Source organism: Syngnathoides biaculeatus, chromosome 7 (genome assembly GCF_019802595.1).
Source record: "Syngnathoides biaculeatus isolate LvHL_M chromosome 7, ASM1980259v1, whole genome shotgun sequence".
In the NCBI taxonomy this organism is placed as follows: domain Eukaryota; kingdom Metazoa; phylum Chordata; class Actinopteri; order Syngnathiformes; family Syngnathidae; genus Syngnathoides; species Syngnathoides biaculeatus.
In genome coordinates, this window is record NC_084646.1 from 8,242,815 (window position 1) to 8,257,014 (window position 14,200).

General features: G+C 44.1%; 2 protein-coding genes across 4 annotated transcripts in view; one reads left to right on the plus strand and one right to left on the minus strand.

Moving 5' to 3' along the window:
• The window catches only part of wwc3 (WWC family member 3), a 38,688-nt gene extending 33,606 nt beyond the window's left edge, over window positions 1-5,082 (plus strand). For both annotated transcript variants that reach the window (XM_061824452.1, XM_061824451.1), the window contains 4 exons: window positions 65-232; window positions 957-1,286; window positions 2,593-2,720; window positions 4,849-5,082. In XM_061824452.1, the coding sequence (XP_061680436.1) occupies window positions 65-232; window positions 957-1,286; window positions 2,593-2,720; window positions 4,849-4,921 (699 nt within the window). In that variant the 3' untranslated portion in view covers window positions 4,922-5,082. The remainder of the gene's footprint in view (window positions 1-64; window positions 233-956; window positions 1,287-2,592; window positions 2,721-4,848) is intronic.
• A 532-nt stretch (window positions 5,083-5,614) lies between these two features.
• Window positions 5,615-13,374, minus strand: traf3ip2l (TRAF3 interacting protein 2-like). 2 transcript variants are annotated; one of them, XM_061824454.1, is made up of 10 exons: window positions 13,243-13,374; window positions 12,143-12,206; window positions 10,697-11,223; window positions 10,586-10,622; window positions 8,752-8,816; window positions 8,591-8,688; window positions 7,407-7,475; window positions 7,219-7,335; window positions 7,053-7,127; window positions 5,615-6,133 (listed from the first exon to the last, which is right to left on the minus strand). In XM_061824454.1, exons 2-10 carry the CDS (start codon window positions 12,169-12,171, stop codon window positions 5,987-5,989), a joined length of 1,164 nt encoding a protein of 387 aa, XP_061680438.1. In that variant the 5' UTR covers window positions 12,172-12,206; window positions 13,243-13,374; the 3' UTR covers window positions 5,615-5,986. The 2 variants fall into 2 exon arrangements, with proteins under 2 accessions (XP_061680438.1, XP_061680440.1); XM_061824456.1 differs by lacking the exon at window positions 13,243-13,374 and having other exon boundaries at window positions 12,143-13,215.
• Window positions 13,375-14,200: the final 826 nt, after the last annotated feature.

The window sequence follows — 14,200 nt, forward strand, 5'->3', positions numbered from 1 at the left end:
GTAAAGCGCCGGCCGAGCCTCCTCGAGACGTCCCGGGCGTGACGGATTTGTGGCGCCTCGGCAGGTGGAGAAGGCCACCATGACGGAGGGGCACTTTGCGGAGGTGGTGCGGCTGCGGGGGAAAGAGAGGGGCGGCGCACGCTGGGGACACGCCGCGCCCTTCATGCGCGGCAGCACCATCGTCCGCTCGCAGACCTTCTCGCCTGGAGCTCGCAGTCAGTACGTCTGCAGGGTACGTACAAAAAACTGTTTTTGAAGATGGCGGCAGAGATGGCGCCAAGCAGCTAGCATGGACACAATCGTGAACGCCCGTTACACACACAACCGTATAAAACCACAGGTGTCAAACTCGAGGCCCGGGGGCCGGATCTGGCCCGCCACATGATTTTATGCGGCCCGCGAAGCTGAATCTAGAGTGTCAATTTCCATGATTTTTAAAAGCTGTACCAAAATTTCAAATTTTCATGTATCATACATGATAGCGTAGAACCATTTTTGTTACTCAACGTGAATAGTTGAAAAACACATTACCCATGATTTTTCGATTCCATACCTAGTTCATAAATTGAGGACGTAATCATGATGAGATGATGAAATAATTTTTGTTCCCCAGTCGTAACGTCCCACTGAGGGAAACCGGAACAAAAATGTGGCCCGTGAGAAAAATGAGTTTGACACCCCTGAGGCTCATCAATAGCATTAGCTTAGCATCCTAGCCGAAATAACATGCTCACGCACAGATTACCAAATATGGGCGCTTGCGCGTTACACTGTAATTTCACAGATGGTGACAAAATCATACTTTATTTCCTAACACTTGAGTACAAAAACAGTAAATGTTTCAGCCAATGAGGGAGGAAAAGTAAAAAAAAAAAATTAAAAATAAATACATAATACGTTATTGAGGCATCTTGTAAATGATTGTTATTATGATGATTATTATTTTTGGGCTTCAGTTGTATCGCAGCGACAGCGACAGCTCCACCCTACCAAAGAAGTCGCCGTTCGTCCGGAACACGCTGGAGCGGCGGACGCTGCGCTACAAGCAGCAGTCGTGCCGCTCCTCGCTGGCCGAGCGGCCCACGCGCACCTCGCTGGACCTGGAGCTGGACCTCCAGGCCTGCAGGACGCGCCAGAGGCAGCTGACCGAGGAGCTGAGCGCCCTCCGCGAGCTCAAGCTGCGTCTGGAGGAGCCGCCGCCGCCGACCCCCCAGCCCGGGGAGCCGCCCCACTGGGCCCTGAGGGACGAGCGCTTCCGCTGCCTGCTGAGGGAGGCCCACAGGCAGGTCAGACGCGGGCGACCGATCGGTTTGTGGGTCAAAGAAAGCCATTTGCCCCGGAGAAATGAAATCGCTCCCGATCGGATCTGTTCCTGCCCAACCGCAAAAACAAACAAAACTCGTTAACGTCATTCACGAATTTACTCACTAGGCAACGACATTGCTGGGACAAATCGTGCTGTCAGCTTTCCATAATTTCATCCATCCACCCATTTTCTTCGACGCTTATCCTCACAAGGGTCACGGGAGTGCATCCTGGCTAACTTCGGTATGCGGCCTCCTAAGTCTGATCATGTGCCCTTTTCTCGTATCAGACGTGACCTCAAAACTGCCCCCTTGTGGTGCAATTTATTAGTTTGAAAATTTGAAAACACTTTTGAACAGGCCAAAGAACGTCTGGGATTGAACCAGAGACCTCAGAACTGCGAGGCCACCGTGCCGCCTCATTATGTACCTTTGTATTTAATCATTTTGTCAGTTTATTTGTGTGACGAATACGTGATTAATTCTGAAGTAATGCTGTGGATTTTATCCACTTACACCTACAAGGGTCCGTTAAAGCATTTATTCAAAATTCAATCATCAAAATGTAATTAAAAGCGGTTAATTATTTTACTTTAAGAAAGGAATTGAAATTGTGACACTACTCTTAATTTTTTTTTAACCCTGAGAACATTTTCATCTTGCCAATGTTGCAGTACTTTGGCGTGTCGATGTCCTTTTAAGGGGGCGTGGCCACAGAATCTCACCCGTGTTGGGGGGAGGGGCCGATGTTCCAAGCGCATCACGTTCGTACGCAATGAAAAAATGCTGTCAGCAATTTATACAACAAAACAAAACATCCATCCATTTTTTTAGTCGCTTATGCTCACGAGGGTTGCGGGAATGCTGGAGCTTATCCCAGCTGTCAACGGGCAGGAGGTGGCGGGGTACACCCTGAACTGGTCGGAGGGCACATGGAGACAAACAGGCGCACTCACAATCACACCTATGGGCAATTTAGAGTGTCTGATTAATGTTTTTGGGAGGAGGGAGGAAACCGGAGTGCCCTCCCGGAAAAAAGCCACACAGGCACGGGGAGCAAAACATGCAAACTCCACACAGGCGGGTCCTCAGAACTGTGAGGCCAACGCTTTACCAGCGTGCCGCCCAACAAAACAAAACTTTCCAACAAAAACGTGGCATTTTCAAGGGTGGGTGGCAGGAACGCATCGACGGAGTTTCCATTGGTTTCGATGGGGACAATCGCTCTGCTGAACGCGTTTTGACGGCGTCGTCAGCGCGCTGCAGTGGTCCGGCGTTGTGCTTGCAGGCGGGTCAGAGCGAGCGGGAGCAACGGCAGGAGGAGGAACGAGGACGCAGGCTCAGGAAGGCGTCCAAAGAGCTGGCGCACATGAGGGGGCAGGGCCACAAGGAGCCGCTCCCGGTCCACACCTTCAGGTCAGACGCTCTGATTCGCCGGAACGGGACGGGCCCCGCCTTTTAAAGCCACGGACGCCGCAAAACTCGGCTCCAGTTTCAAATTAGGGCCTCCGAAAAAGCGTTCCCGTTTTACAAAACAAGAGTTTGGCTTTCAAAGTGGGGCTCGAGTTTCAAATTTTGCGGTTTCAAAAGCCGATTAGACTTTTAAATGAGGCTTTTCAAAATGGGCTTTCAAACCTGGCTTCGGGTTTCGAAATGGAGGTAAGATTTCAAATTAGGGTTTCAAAATGGGGTTCGGGTTCTAAAGTAAGGTTAAAAAAAAAAAAAACAAGGTTCGGGTTTCAAATTAGGGTGTCCAAAAGCAAGTTAGAGGTTTAAAAAAAAAAAAAAAAAAAATCAAAAATATTGTACATGTTAATTGAAATCTTAATTTTTGATAATAGATAAATAATAATATCAAACATAACTCACAAACAAAAATATTAGTAAGGAAAGTCAAATGTTCATTTTTTTTTTTTTTTTTTTACTCATTTTAGAGTTTCTGAATAGGTTTGGGGTTTTCAAGTTAGGGTTCCCACAAACAGCTTAGAGGTTTAAAAAAAAAAAAAATATATATATATATATATTGTAAATGTAAAGTGAAATCTTCAATTTTGATAATAGACAAATATAAATAATAAATGAATGATAATATCAAATATAACTCACAAACAAAAGTATTAGTAATAAAAGTCAAAAGTTCATTTTTTTTAACTCCAGGCAAAAGGGGAAAAAAACATTATAAACTGCACTAAATGTACATCAAAAGTCAAATACAAAATGTATAAAATAAAATTGCAGACGAACAAACTGTTCAAAACTAAACTGCTTTTAGCAGAAAAATGGAAAAATGTTGCATTTTTGAGTGGCTACACGATGGCCTAACCCTATGAACAGCGATCAATTTCTTGACATTTTTATTCCTATAAAACCTTTTTAAATGTAATCCCCTAAAAAACGAAAATTTATAAAAATCTTTGCAAATTTTAATATATAATATTGTACATGTAAAGAGAAATCTTCAATTTTGATCGAAATAATAGATCGATATAAATAAGTAATAATAAAATCAAACATAACTCGCGAACAAAATTATTAGTATTAAAAGTCAAATGTTATTATTTATTTTTTTTTTTACTCCAGGCAAAATGGGGCAAAAAAACATTGTAGACTCTAATAAATGTACGTCAAAAATCAAATACAGAATTAAAAAAAATATAAAATAAAATCGCAGACCAACAAACTCTTCAAAACTAAACAGTTTTTCGCAAAACAAATGGAAAATGTTGCATTTATGAGAGGCTACACGATGACCTCACCCTATGAACAGCGATCAATTTCTTGACATATTTTATTCCTATAAATATTTTTTAAATGTAATCCCCTTAAAAAAGAAAATTTGGAAAAATGGAAATTCTTGCAAATTTTGATATATTGTACATGTAAGGAGAAATCTTCAATTTTGATAGAAATAATAGATAAATATAAATAATAAATAAGTAATAATAAATAATAAAATCAAACATAACTTGCGAGCAAAAGTATTAGTATTAAAATTCAAATGTTCACATTTTTTTGCTCCAGGCAAAAATGGGGAAAAAAAACATTGTAGACTACGTCAAAAGTCAAAATTAATGAATTTTTTTTCAAATTTTGATACAGACATAATATTGTACATGTGAAGTGGAATAATAGATAAATATAAATAGATAAGTAGTAATAAATAATGAAATCAAACATAACACGCGACTAAAAGTATTAGTATTAAAATTGAAATGTTCAAATTTTTTTTTTTTACTCCAGGCAAAATGGAAAACCATTATGAACTGTACAAAATGTACATCAAAAGTCAAATACAAAATAAAAAAACATAAAATAAAATTGCAGGCCAACAAACCGCTCAAAACTAAACTAACAAAAATTGCATTTTTGAGAGGCTACACGATGGTCAGCGATCAATTTCTTGACATACTTTATTCTGATAAAACTTTTTTAAATGTAATCCCCTAAAAAAAGAAAATTAATGAACATTTTTGCAAATTTTGAGTTGAATAGGCCACGGTTATTATTATTTTTTTGTGATGACTTGATTTGTTGTGGACTGCAGAGAGAAGATGGCTTTTTTCACCAGACCAAGGTTCCACATCCACGTACCTCCTTTGCCGGCTGACGACGTGTGACACCCCCCCCCGCCCCATGACATGAAGTATTTGTGCTACTTTCCACGCGCACGCAACTCATGAAGAAACTTTTTCTTATTCCTGCACGAGTGTGTCTTCCGCTTGCCACAGACGGGGAACAACAAAAAAAAAAAAGTTCTCCCCCCCCCCCAAAAAAAAAAAAAAAAAAACTACTCACTGTACTGTAACTTATTTTATAGTACTTTTTTTCCTTGAAGGAAATTTGAACACCGGCGAAACAGACAAAGTCATGGAAAAAAAAAAACCCGCTTCCTGCTTTTTTTTTTTTTTTTTTAGTGTATTTTGTAGCTTTGGAACAAAAAAAAACAACAAAAATAGCACTTCAGTGTTTTGTACTTAATCCGAAACGCGACGTATTTACATCAATGTCACTTTGTAATCCACTTTTATTACTGATGTCCTTTTTTTTTTTTGATATTCAAATGAATATTTCATGTACTTTTCACTATACGGATGAAACACTGTATTCAGATTATTTTTTGTTTTGTTTTTTTTCCTAATGATGTCTGTATGAGCATCTGCAGTGTTACCTCTTTTGTGAAAATAAAACTATTAAACCATTTTTTTTTTTTTTTGAGCTGCCGTGCGAGCGCGCGTGGCGGTTGACCCCGTTCGGGGGCCCGGAAGGAGTCGAAAAAACCGCAAGCGCTGCCCCCCCTTGCCAAGAAAACGATGAGACTGCTTGATTTGGTTTTATTTTTTTATATCCAAAATAGGTTTTATAGAATTTTAATAAGAACTTTATTTTCAAATCATAAATGATGATTAAACTGATTGAGCATTGATGATTATTGAAATTCCGATGAAAAAAAAAAAAGAAGTAAAAAGGCAAAACTGCGGGAACTTGTGAGCTCTTTTTGTCTTTGAAGTTTTCCAGCCGGCACGCCGACGCCAAAGTTCTTCCGACCTTGTCGTGGACTTCCGGAACCCCCCCCCCCCTGCACAATTTTTTTTTTTTCCATCATCATTTTCAGTTGAAGTCAGCAGTTAAGTCAGTCCCCGCCCGCCGGCGCTCAGGCGGCCGACGAGGGATAGGAAAAACTTTTATATGGGGATGGAGACGATGGTGGGCAGTTCCCCGACGGGCGGCGGGTTGTACTTCTCGACCCGCATCAGCCGTCGCAGGATGTCGTCGCGGTCGCGCGGCCAGCCGTACACGTGCGTGTTCAGCAGCCAGTTGGGAACGTGACACTGCAGGCCAACACATGCACACAGGGGGGGGGGGGGGGGTGAGCTTCTTTTTACGCTTGAAAAAAATGTTCAAATCTCTGTTTTGTGCCAATAGACGAGTGTTTTATTATCCATCCATCCATTTTCTTCACGAGGGTCGCGGGGAGTGCCGGAGCCTATCCCAGCTGTCAACGGGCAGGAGGCGGGGTGCACCCCGAACTGGTCGCCAGCCGATCGCAGGGCGCATAGAGACAAACAACCGCACTCGCAATCACACCTAGCGTCAATTTAGAGTGTCCAATTAATGTTGCATTTTTTTGGTAGGTGGAAGGAAAACTGAATGCAAACTTGCAGAGGAGGGGCCGGGATTGAACCCGGCACCTCAGAACTGTGAGGCCGACTCTTTACCAGCTGATCCACCGTGCCGCTTGCTTCATGATTTGACGGATTTTTTTTTTTTTCTCCACATTTTAATATCAAAGTGGTAAAAGTTACTTTTAATTGTCAAGACAGTTTAGCATTTGGTCCTAAATATCAGCGCAGTATATTTGCATTTACAAAATCTTTTAAGAAATGTCACGTCATTATCCAAGCCGCTTATCCTCGCGAGGGTCGCGGGAAAGCCGGAGCCTATCGCAAGCTAGCTTCGAGCGAAAAGTGGACTACACCCTGAACTGGTCGCCAGGGCAGATATCGACACCATCACTGAGCGGGAATCGATCCCGCGCTGCCCGCACCCCGGGCCTACGCGGGTTTTCTCCCAGCACTCCGCTTTCCTCAAAACGCGCGACCCTCGTGAGGATAAGCGGCAAAGAAAATGGATGGATGGCTGTTTCTTTTAACTTTTATGTGCAATCCGTTTGAAGTTTTCGGTGGTATGAACTCTGGAACTGAGCCCGGATCAGTTTGGAACTCCCAAGAACCAACGTTAGCGTCTTACCTTTTTAGCCCCGGGGAACAAAATGGGAATGAAGCGGAAATTCTTGCTTCCGTTCTGAATGAACTCATTCTGGAGCTGCGGGAAAGGAAGCCGCGGCGTTAAAACAAACAAACAAACAAAAAAATGGCCGCCAGAATGTTTTGGGCTTGCGTAACGTCCGCGGAACCTGTTTGTGGATGTAGACGGTGTTGCAGGTCCTCTCGTCGTTGTCGGGGCCGACGCGGGAGGCGGTGACCGTCTCGTGGTACTTGGGGCTGATGATGATGATGATCAGGTATTCCTTCTGGGGAGGGGGGGGGGCGCAGGGCAACGGGTCAGTGGGGGCTGCAGAACCCCCCCAATCCGACTTCTTACCTCACTGAGGTAGCGCTCCATGAAGTCGATCTTGCTGATGCTGCGGAACTGCTGCTCGAAGATGTCGATCTGCGAGCAACAAATGTGAATATGACGGCGAGTAGCTGTGCGCGACTCGTACGTGACACACTTCTCGTATTCATATTTCTGGTGACTTTCTCGACATTTGAAAACATCACTTCTTACTTTGTCAAAATAGACGTTACCCTTTTTTTTTTTTTTTTAAATACACACCGCAGATGACAAGAAAAGTTGACGGAACTAAAAAGAGGTCATTATAGGTCAAATATTGGTGTTTGTAATTTTTTTTTAAATTGATTATTGCGATCCGGTTTCCTCCCACATCCCTAAAAAACATTAATTGGACACTCAAAATTGCCCATAGGTGTGATCGTGAGTGGGGTTGTTTATCTCTGTGCCCTGCGATTGGGCGGCGACCAGTTCAGGGTGTAACCCGCCTCCTGCCCGCTGGGATAGGCTCCAAGCAGGCCCCGTGACCCTTGTGAGCATAAGCGGCTAAGAAAATGGACGGATGGACTTTCTCAGGCCTGACGCTCGAATTGTGGTACCACTCGGTACGTGGGCTCCCTCTAGTGGCTACACAAAGAATCACAGAATGTGAACGCTGAAAGTGTGCTCGTTGAGTGCCTTAAAAATGTTTTTTTTTTTTTTTTTTTTTTAAATCCAGAATATCCAGAACATTTCTAAAAGTAGTTTAGTTGTATTTAACTGTGAAGTCAAATACAGTTGCATTTAATCTTTTAAAACTGTAAAATATTTTCAGGCATTTTTTTATGTGCAATAAATTTAATTTCAAATTTAAAACGAGTATATTTGCGTTCCTTAATCCAAGCATCGTAGACAAAGTACAATTGCTGTCATCACTGCACTTAATTTATTTATTTCTTCTTCTTATTATTATTATTCTTTTCCTTTCGGCTTGTCCCGTGGGGCTTTTTTTAGTTCTCCTGCCTTCATTTGAAAACAAATCTGCGCACTTTCTTAACATCACGTCACAGGCGCGATTTGCCTTTTAAGTGGGCAATAAGATTTCGCCAGCAGGCGAGCGTCAGTTCCCCGCACATTTGTATCTAGAAACTATCATCTCTTACGTGTATTTCAGTATTTATTATTATTATTTATTTATTTATTTAGACTTCGTTGCGCCGGTCTGCTTTGCTTACGTGCGTGTCGAAGCCGTTGTGTCGCAGCAGAGCGACGAAATTGATGATCTCGTTGAGGTGCGCGTCGTCGTCCGCCTCGTACGTGACGAACACCCTCCCTGCACACGGCGCAAGCACACGTTAAGAGACGGACGCCGCTTTCCGGGGGGGGACACACTCACTCTGCTCAAGGGACAGCGGCATGCTGTGCGTCGGCGGCTTCTCGGCGGCCAGGATGTTGCGGCCCCTGAAGTAGAAAAGCGAAAAGAAAAAAAAAATTAAAAGTCTGGAGCAGGATGTTGTGACATATTTTCAGATGTCTCAGTGAATACGGTCAATCAGACTTCGAGAAATATACCGTAGTTCAACGGGCCTGCTATAATACGGAAGTAGATCAGTGCCACGAGGATTTGAACGTGAAATGTAAAGCGATTACATTTTCAATAGTTGCCACAATTCGCTGTCTGAAATTCAACCGTCTGTGCCACCAGGCAGGGTTACCTCAGGTCAGGACCGAACAGCCAGCCAATCGGAGTTAGGCTTTCTTAGTCACGTGACGTCACCCCCTAACAAAGCGTAACTGGATTGGCCGGGTGTTCGGTTCTGAACTCAAGTTACCCTGCCTGGTGACAGACGGTGAATTTTAGACGGCGAATTGTAGCCACTTGAATTAACATTGAAAAGTTACACTGAAATACAACTATTCAAAATGTGATCATTTAAAATTTCAAATTCAAATCCTGGTGGCACTAATCTACTTCCATGGCTATATTTCAAATTTTCAAGTGGTGTTTTTTTAAACAAGAAAATCTGAATATCGGGTTGAAAAGCATCTACGCAGTACCTCATCGTGCCACAATGCGATGAGCGGCGCTGAGCTCTCTTGGAAGAGTTGCAGCGTAAATAGAAGTAGAAGAAGAAGTAGTAGTAATGGTAGTAGTAGTACTAGTAGAAGAAGAAGAAGAAGTTGTTCCCACAGAGCGAAGGAAATTCCTTGTATGCGATTTCCACATCAAGCTCGCAGTCTTTTATAGATTTTCGTTCGAACCTTCGGGTGTTTAAATATACAACTTTTAATTCCCCTTTTGTTTATTTTTTTAAACCTACGTATCTACAATTTGCTAGTTCTATCGATGCACTGTAATTTCCGGCCTATAAACCGCGACTTTTTTCACACGCTTTTCATAACCCTCCGGCTTATGCGGTGATGCAGTTCATTTATGCATTTTTTTGTAACAGCCACAAGGGGGCACTCACGCGGAAAAGTTAAGCGTGAGACCGGTGGAACATATGTGCCGAGGAAGTGACTTTTACCCATAGTTTTTTTCTTTTTTTTAACCGGCACTGCGCTAGTGTGTTGCTGCCGTGTTAGTGCCGTGTCTCAGTGATTTTTACCGGTATGTTTCTTTTTCCACCGGCTCTGTTAGCGCCGTGCTAGTGTGTTGCTGCCGTGTTACTGCCGGGTCTCAGTGATTTAGGTGTGTGTGTTTTTTTTTTTAACTGGCCCTGTTATTGCTGTGCTACTGTGTTGCTACCGCTTTTTTTTTTTTTTTTTTTTACCAGCCCTGTTCATGCTATCATGTTTTTGCGATGTTAAGCTAAGCTAAGGTATTAAAACTAACCCTAAATTGTAAACATCCTGAAATCCAACAGAATGAAATGAACCTGAAGTGTGATGAAATGCAGAAAGGACGGACCAGGAGACCAACAAAAACAAGTCACAAACACTTTTCGGAATACTTAAGTAAGTTTCGACGGATTGGCCAAATATGATCAATTGTATGACGTTCAAAAAATCAGTCTCTCCAGGATTGACCATTTAGAGAACAGAGAGCCAAATTACTCAAAGTAGTAAAGATAAACTTCCATACTTAACGAATTGCGTTTCAGTTTCTCCTGGGAGATGTTTATGAATTTGAGAATAACATCTTCATGATCACACTCCAGCCTCTTTTAGCAACTTGCGTATCAAGCTAGCTAGCTTGCTCGCGAAAAGAATTCCAGAGAAGAACTCACATTGGAGTAAATCGGCCCCAGGAAGGTCTGCATTCACCTGAGTGTTGACAACACAAGCAAAGTTTGAGAAGAGCGCCTCGACAACCGCGCGAGCGACAAGTCCGGACTCACAGCGCCGCGGGGGCTGGGCCGCTCGGTTCTGAGGCCGCGGCTGCTCGACGAGGCCGTCGGCGGGACATCGGGCCCAGCACGCGGCTCCCGGGGGCGCGCACATGTAGGGCGGCAGCGTGTGGTGCCGGCTGGGGGGCTCGGAGCGCAGCGAGCACGGCTGCTCCAGGCTCGACGTGGAACTCGGGCTCCGGCTGCAGCAGCCGCAGAGTTCTTCGCCCTCCGACCCGGACGCGGCGCCGCTGCCGGGATATCCCGACCAGTCCCCGGAGAAGCCCGCCGACCGGCTGCCGTCCGCCACGCTCGGGAACGGAGCCGGCGGGAAGGAACGGTAGCTCAGTTCGGACCCGGAACGCTCATTCGGTTCCCTTTCCCGGTCTCGCTCCGAACTCTGCGTGCCGAGCCGGGAGGCGCCCACGCGGTCGGAAAAGGGGTTCGAGTCCAGTGTGGGGGCGCTGGTTGCGTTTCCCTGCTCGGCGCTCATGGTCTCATCGTCCTCTTGAGGTGTGTTGCTGTTGCTCAGGAACCAACTGGACAGAACCACTTGGACTTTTTAGCACTTTAGTCAAGCTTTTTTCCACCAAGACGTGACAGCGACCTCCAGGTGGGGGAAGATGTCAAATGCCGTCATTAGCTACTAAACAAACTTGTTCACAGCATTTTCGCCGCCTTCTCTAACGAGCGAAATGTGAAGGCCCGACGGAGCCCTGGCTGTAGTTTACAATTTAAAATCCTCGTGTATAATGCGCACCCCCAAAGTTGACCCCAAAATTGTAGAAAACATTTTGACAGTGCGTGATTTGGCTTCTACCCATATGATCAAAAACATGAAGTATTAATCTGGATTTTCTAAACTTCCATCCATCAATTTTCTTTGCCGCTTATCCTCACGAGGGTCGCGGGGAGTGGCGGAGTCTATCCCAGCTGTCAACGGGCAGGAGGCGGCCGGGGTACGCCCTGAACTGGTTGCCGGCCAATCGCGGGGCACATTGAGACAAACACTCACAATCACACCTAGGGGCAATTTAGAGTGTCCAATTAATTTTTCATGTTTTTGGGAAGCGGGAGGAAACCCACGCAGGCACGGGGAGAACATGCAAACTCCACACAGGTGGGGCCGGAATCAAACCCGGGTGCTAAGAACTGTGAGACCAACGCTTTATCAGGTGATCCACCGTGTCGTCCTTATTTTTTTTAAATAATTCTGAAGTTATGGACTCTGTCTGACCAAGTTTTTATTTTGAAATTCACACCCCAACGTTTATGAAGTGAGAAAACCGCCATCTATTGACTTTTATCATTTTGGGGGGGGGGCACGTGCATTATACGTGAGAAATTGTGGTAAATTGACTTTTTAAAAAAAAATTCTGAATACGAGTTTTTTTTTTTTTTTGTCACGGACTTCAGTTCAAGCTCAACGGCAGCCGGAATTGGCCCGGCGTCACTCACCTATTTGGAGATTTGAAAACTGGCAGCATCCTTCGGCCTCCTCGCGTCCATGTGGGTGTTCACGCTGCACTCGACACACGCACACAAAAACAACTTTTTAAAGTTTACGCACCAAATTGGCCACCAAATTTCACATGCCAATACAGTAAAGCCTCACAGGCCGGGCCGGGATCCAACCCGGGTCCTCAGAACTGTGAGGCCAACGCTTCACCGGCTGCGGCACCGTGCCGCCACTTTTTCCATTTACTTGAGTATTTTTAAGAAGAAACCAACATTCCATTTTTTTTCCACCGACAACTACACGCCTGATTATTTGGAGGATTACTTTCTACTTTTACTTGTCATATTACTGTAAAGTAAAAAGTACTTTTTGACTACACACCCCACTTCTTGCTAATCCCCTCCAGTGAAAGCTCGTCAGAAACCCGCAATAATCCTCGCAGGCGATAACGCGGACATGCCTCTGAGTATTATTTCTTTTTTGAACTATCCTTTGGGTTCCCCCATGTCTTTCAGCCGCGTTAATTACGCGACACGTCATCGTTGACGGGCAGCCGTCGAGCTTTCACTTGCGGCGCTCGCACACAAACACTCCGGGACTTTCTGCATCTATTTGAAGTTTAGCGGTTGACATAGTTGGCCCATGTGCAACTTCGGGGGTGAGGGAAAAAAAAAAAACAAAACAAAAAACCTGTCGACGATTACAAAACGAACTTACAAGTCGCCTGATAATAATCACTCACGCAGGTAAAGATAAATAATTTATAGTTAAGCTACCCCCCCAGACTCTCAAGCGGTCGACTTCAAAGTCCACGCCTGATGCCTCACCTATTTTGTTCCACGAGATGACAAACTGTAATATGACATTTCAAATGACATTTGCGGTTATGTATGTGACCCCAATCTATTTTTTTCCCTCCCTTCGTCCAATAATGAAACAAAACGAAAGGTTCCTGAACATTCTTTGCGTTATTACAACAATATTACACAATTGTAAAAAATTATATATATATATATATTTTTTTTTCCCTGCGAGGTTGCAAATTCTCCCCAGGAACAACATGAAGACTCACGGCGGGTGGGGTGGGTAGCGGACTTACCGTCGCTCCAGCCTGCCTCGGTTGTCGCGAGAATCCTTCCCTGGCGACGGCCAAACTCCCCACGCCGGAAAAAAAAAAAAGGAGCCGGCTCGGCGGCTGCTCGGTTGGGCAACGGTCCGCCGTGTGCTCCGCTCCGGTCTGCGGCTCGCGCGGGAGACGCTCGCCCTGTTCAGGCTTGCGACTGAACGCGACGTGACGTGCGCTCAAGTGAGTCTTCGGCTTTCCGCCCAGTCACGCCTGCCGCCTCCTTCCCACGCAGCCTACAACTATTCACTCAACTTTACACAACATGAACATGCATGCGAGGACGAGTCCGGCAGTGGCTGCAGCCGGGTTTGAACCCACCATCAAAAAATATGTCCTGCATATTTGATTTGATCAGATATATTATAAATACACTTTAAAATATTTATTGAAACTACCTTTAACACGGAAAAAAATGACATTTATTGCCTAGCCCAGCTTCCAAAATTTCATTTTATCATAATCGGATACAAATGTGAACGAAAATAAGAAATTGTTTGTTTTACATATTCATTTTATTCCTTATCCTAACCACACTTTAATTTTCATGACAAAAAAATTGGTTTAGTTATTAATTAATTGTTTTCACAATGATTGAATTTTCTCTCCAGTCAATGACATTTCAGCTATGACTGCAGTGTTTTGTTTGATTTTTATGTTATTGATGTACATTTTTGGGGGTCAGTTGAATAACGAGTGTAACTGCCATGTGGTGTTATTCCTTTGAATAAAAAAAAAAAAAACACATAATAAAACAATGAGACAAAGAGATAAAGATGCTTGAGACGAGCCAAAAAAACAAAAAAAAAAAAAAACAAACGTGATGAAAAAGTCTACACTAGGTGTCCAATTGGTGGCCTGGGGGCCAGATCACCAACACACAATTTTTGTGGCTGGCGAAAGCAAATCGTGCGCGTTGACTTTGTTTCTTGCA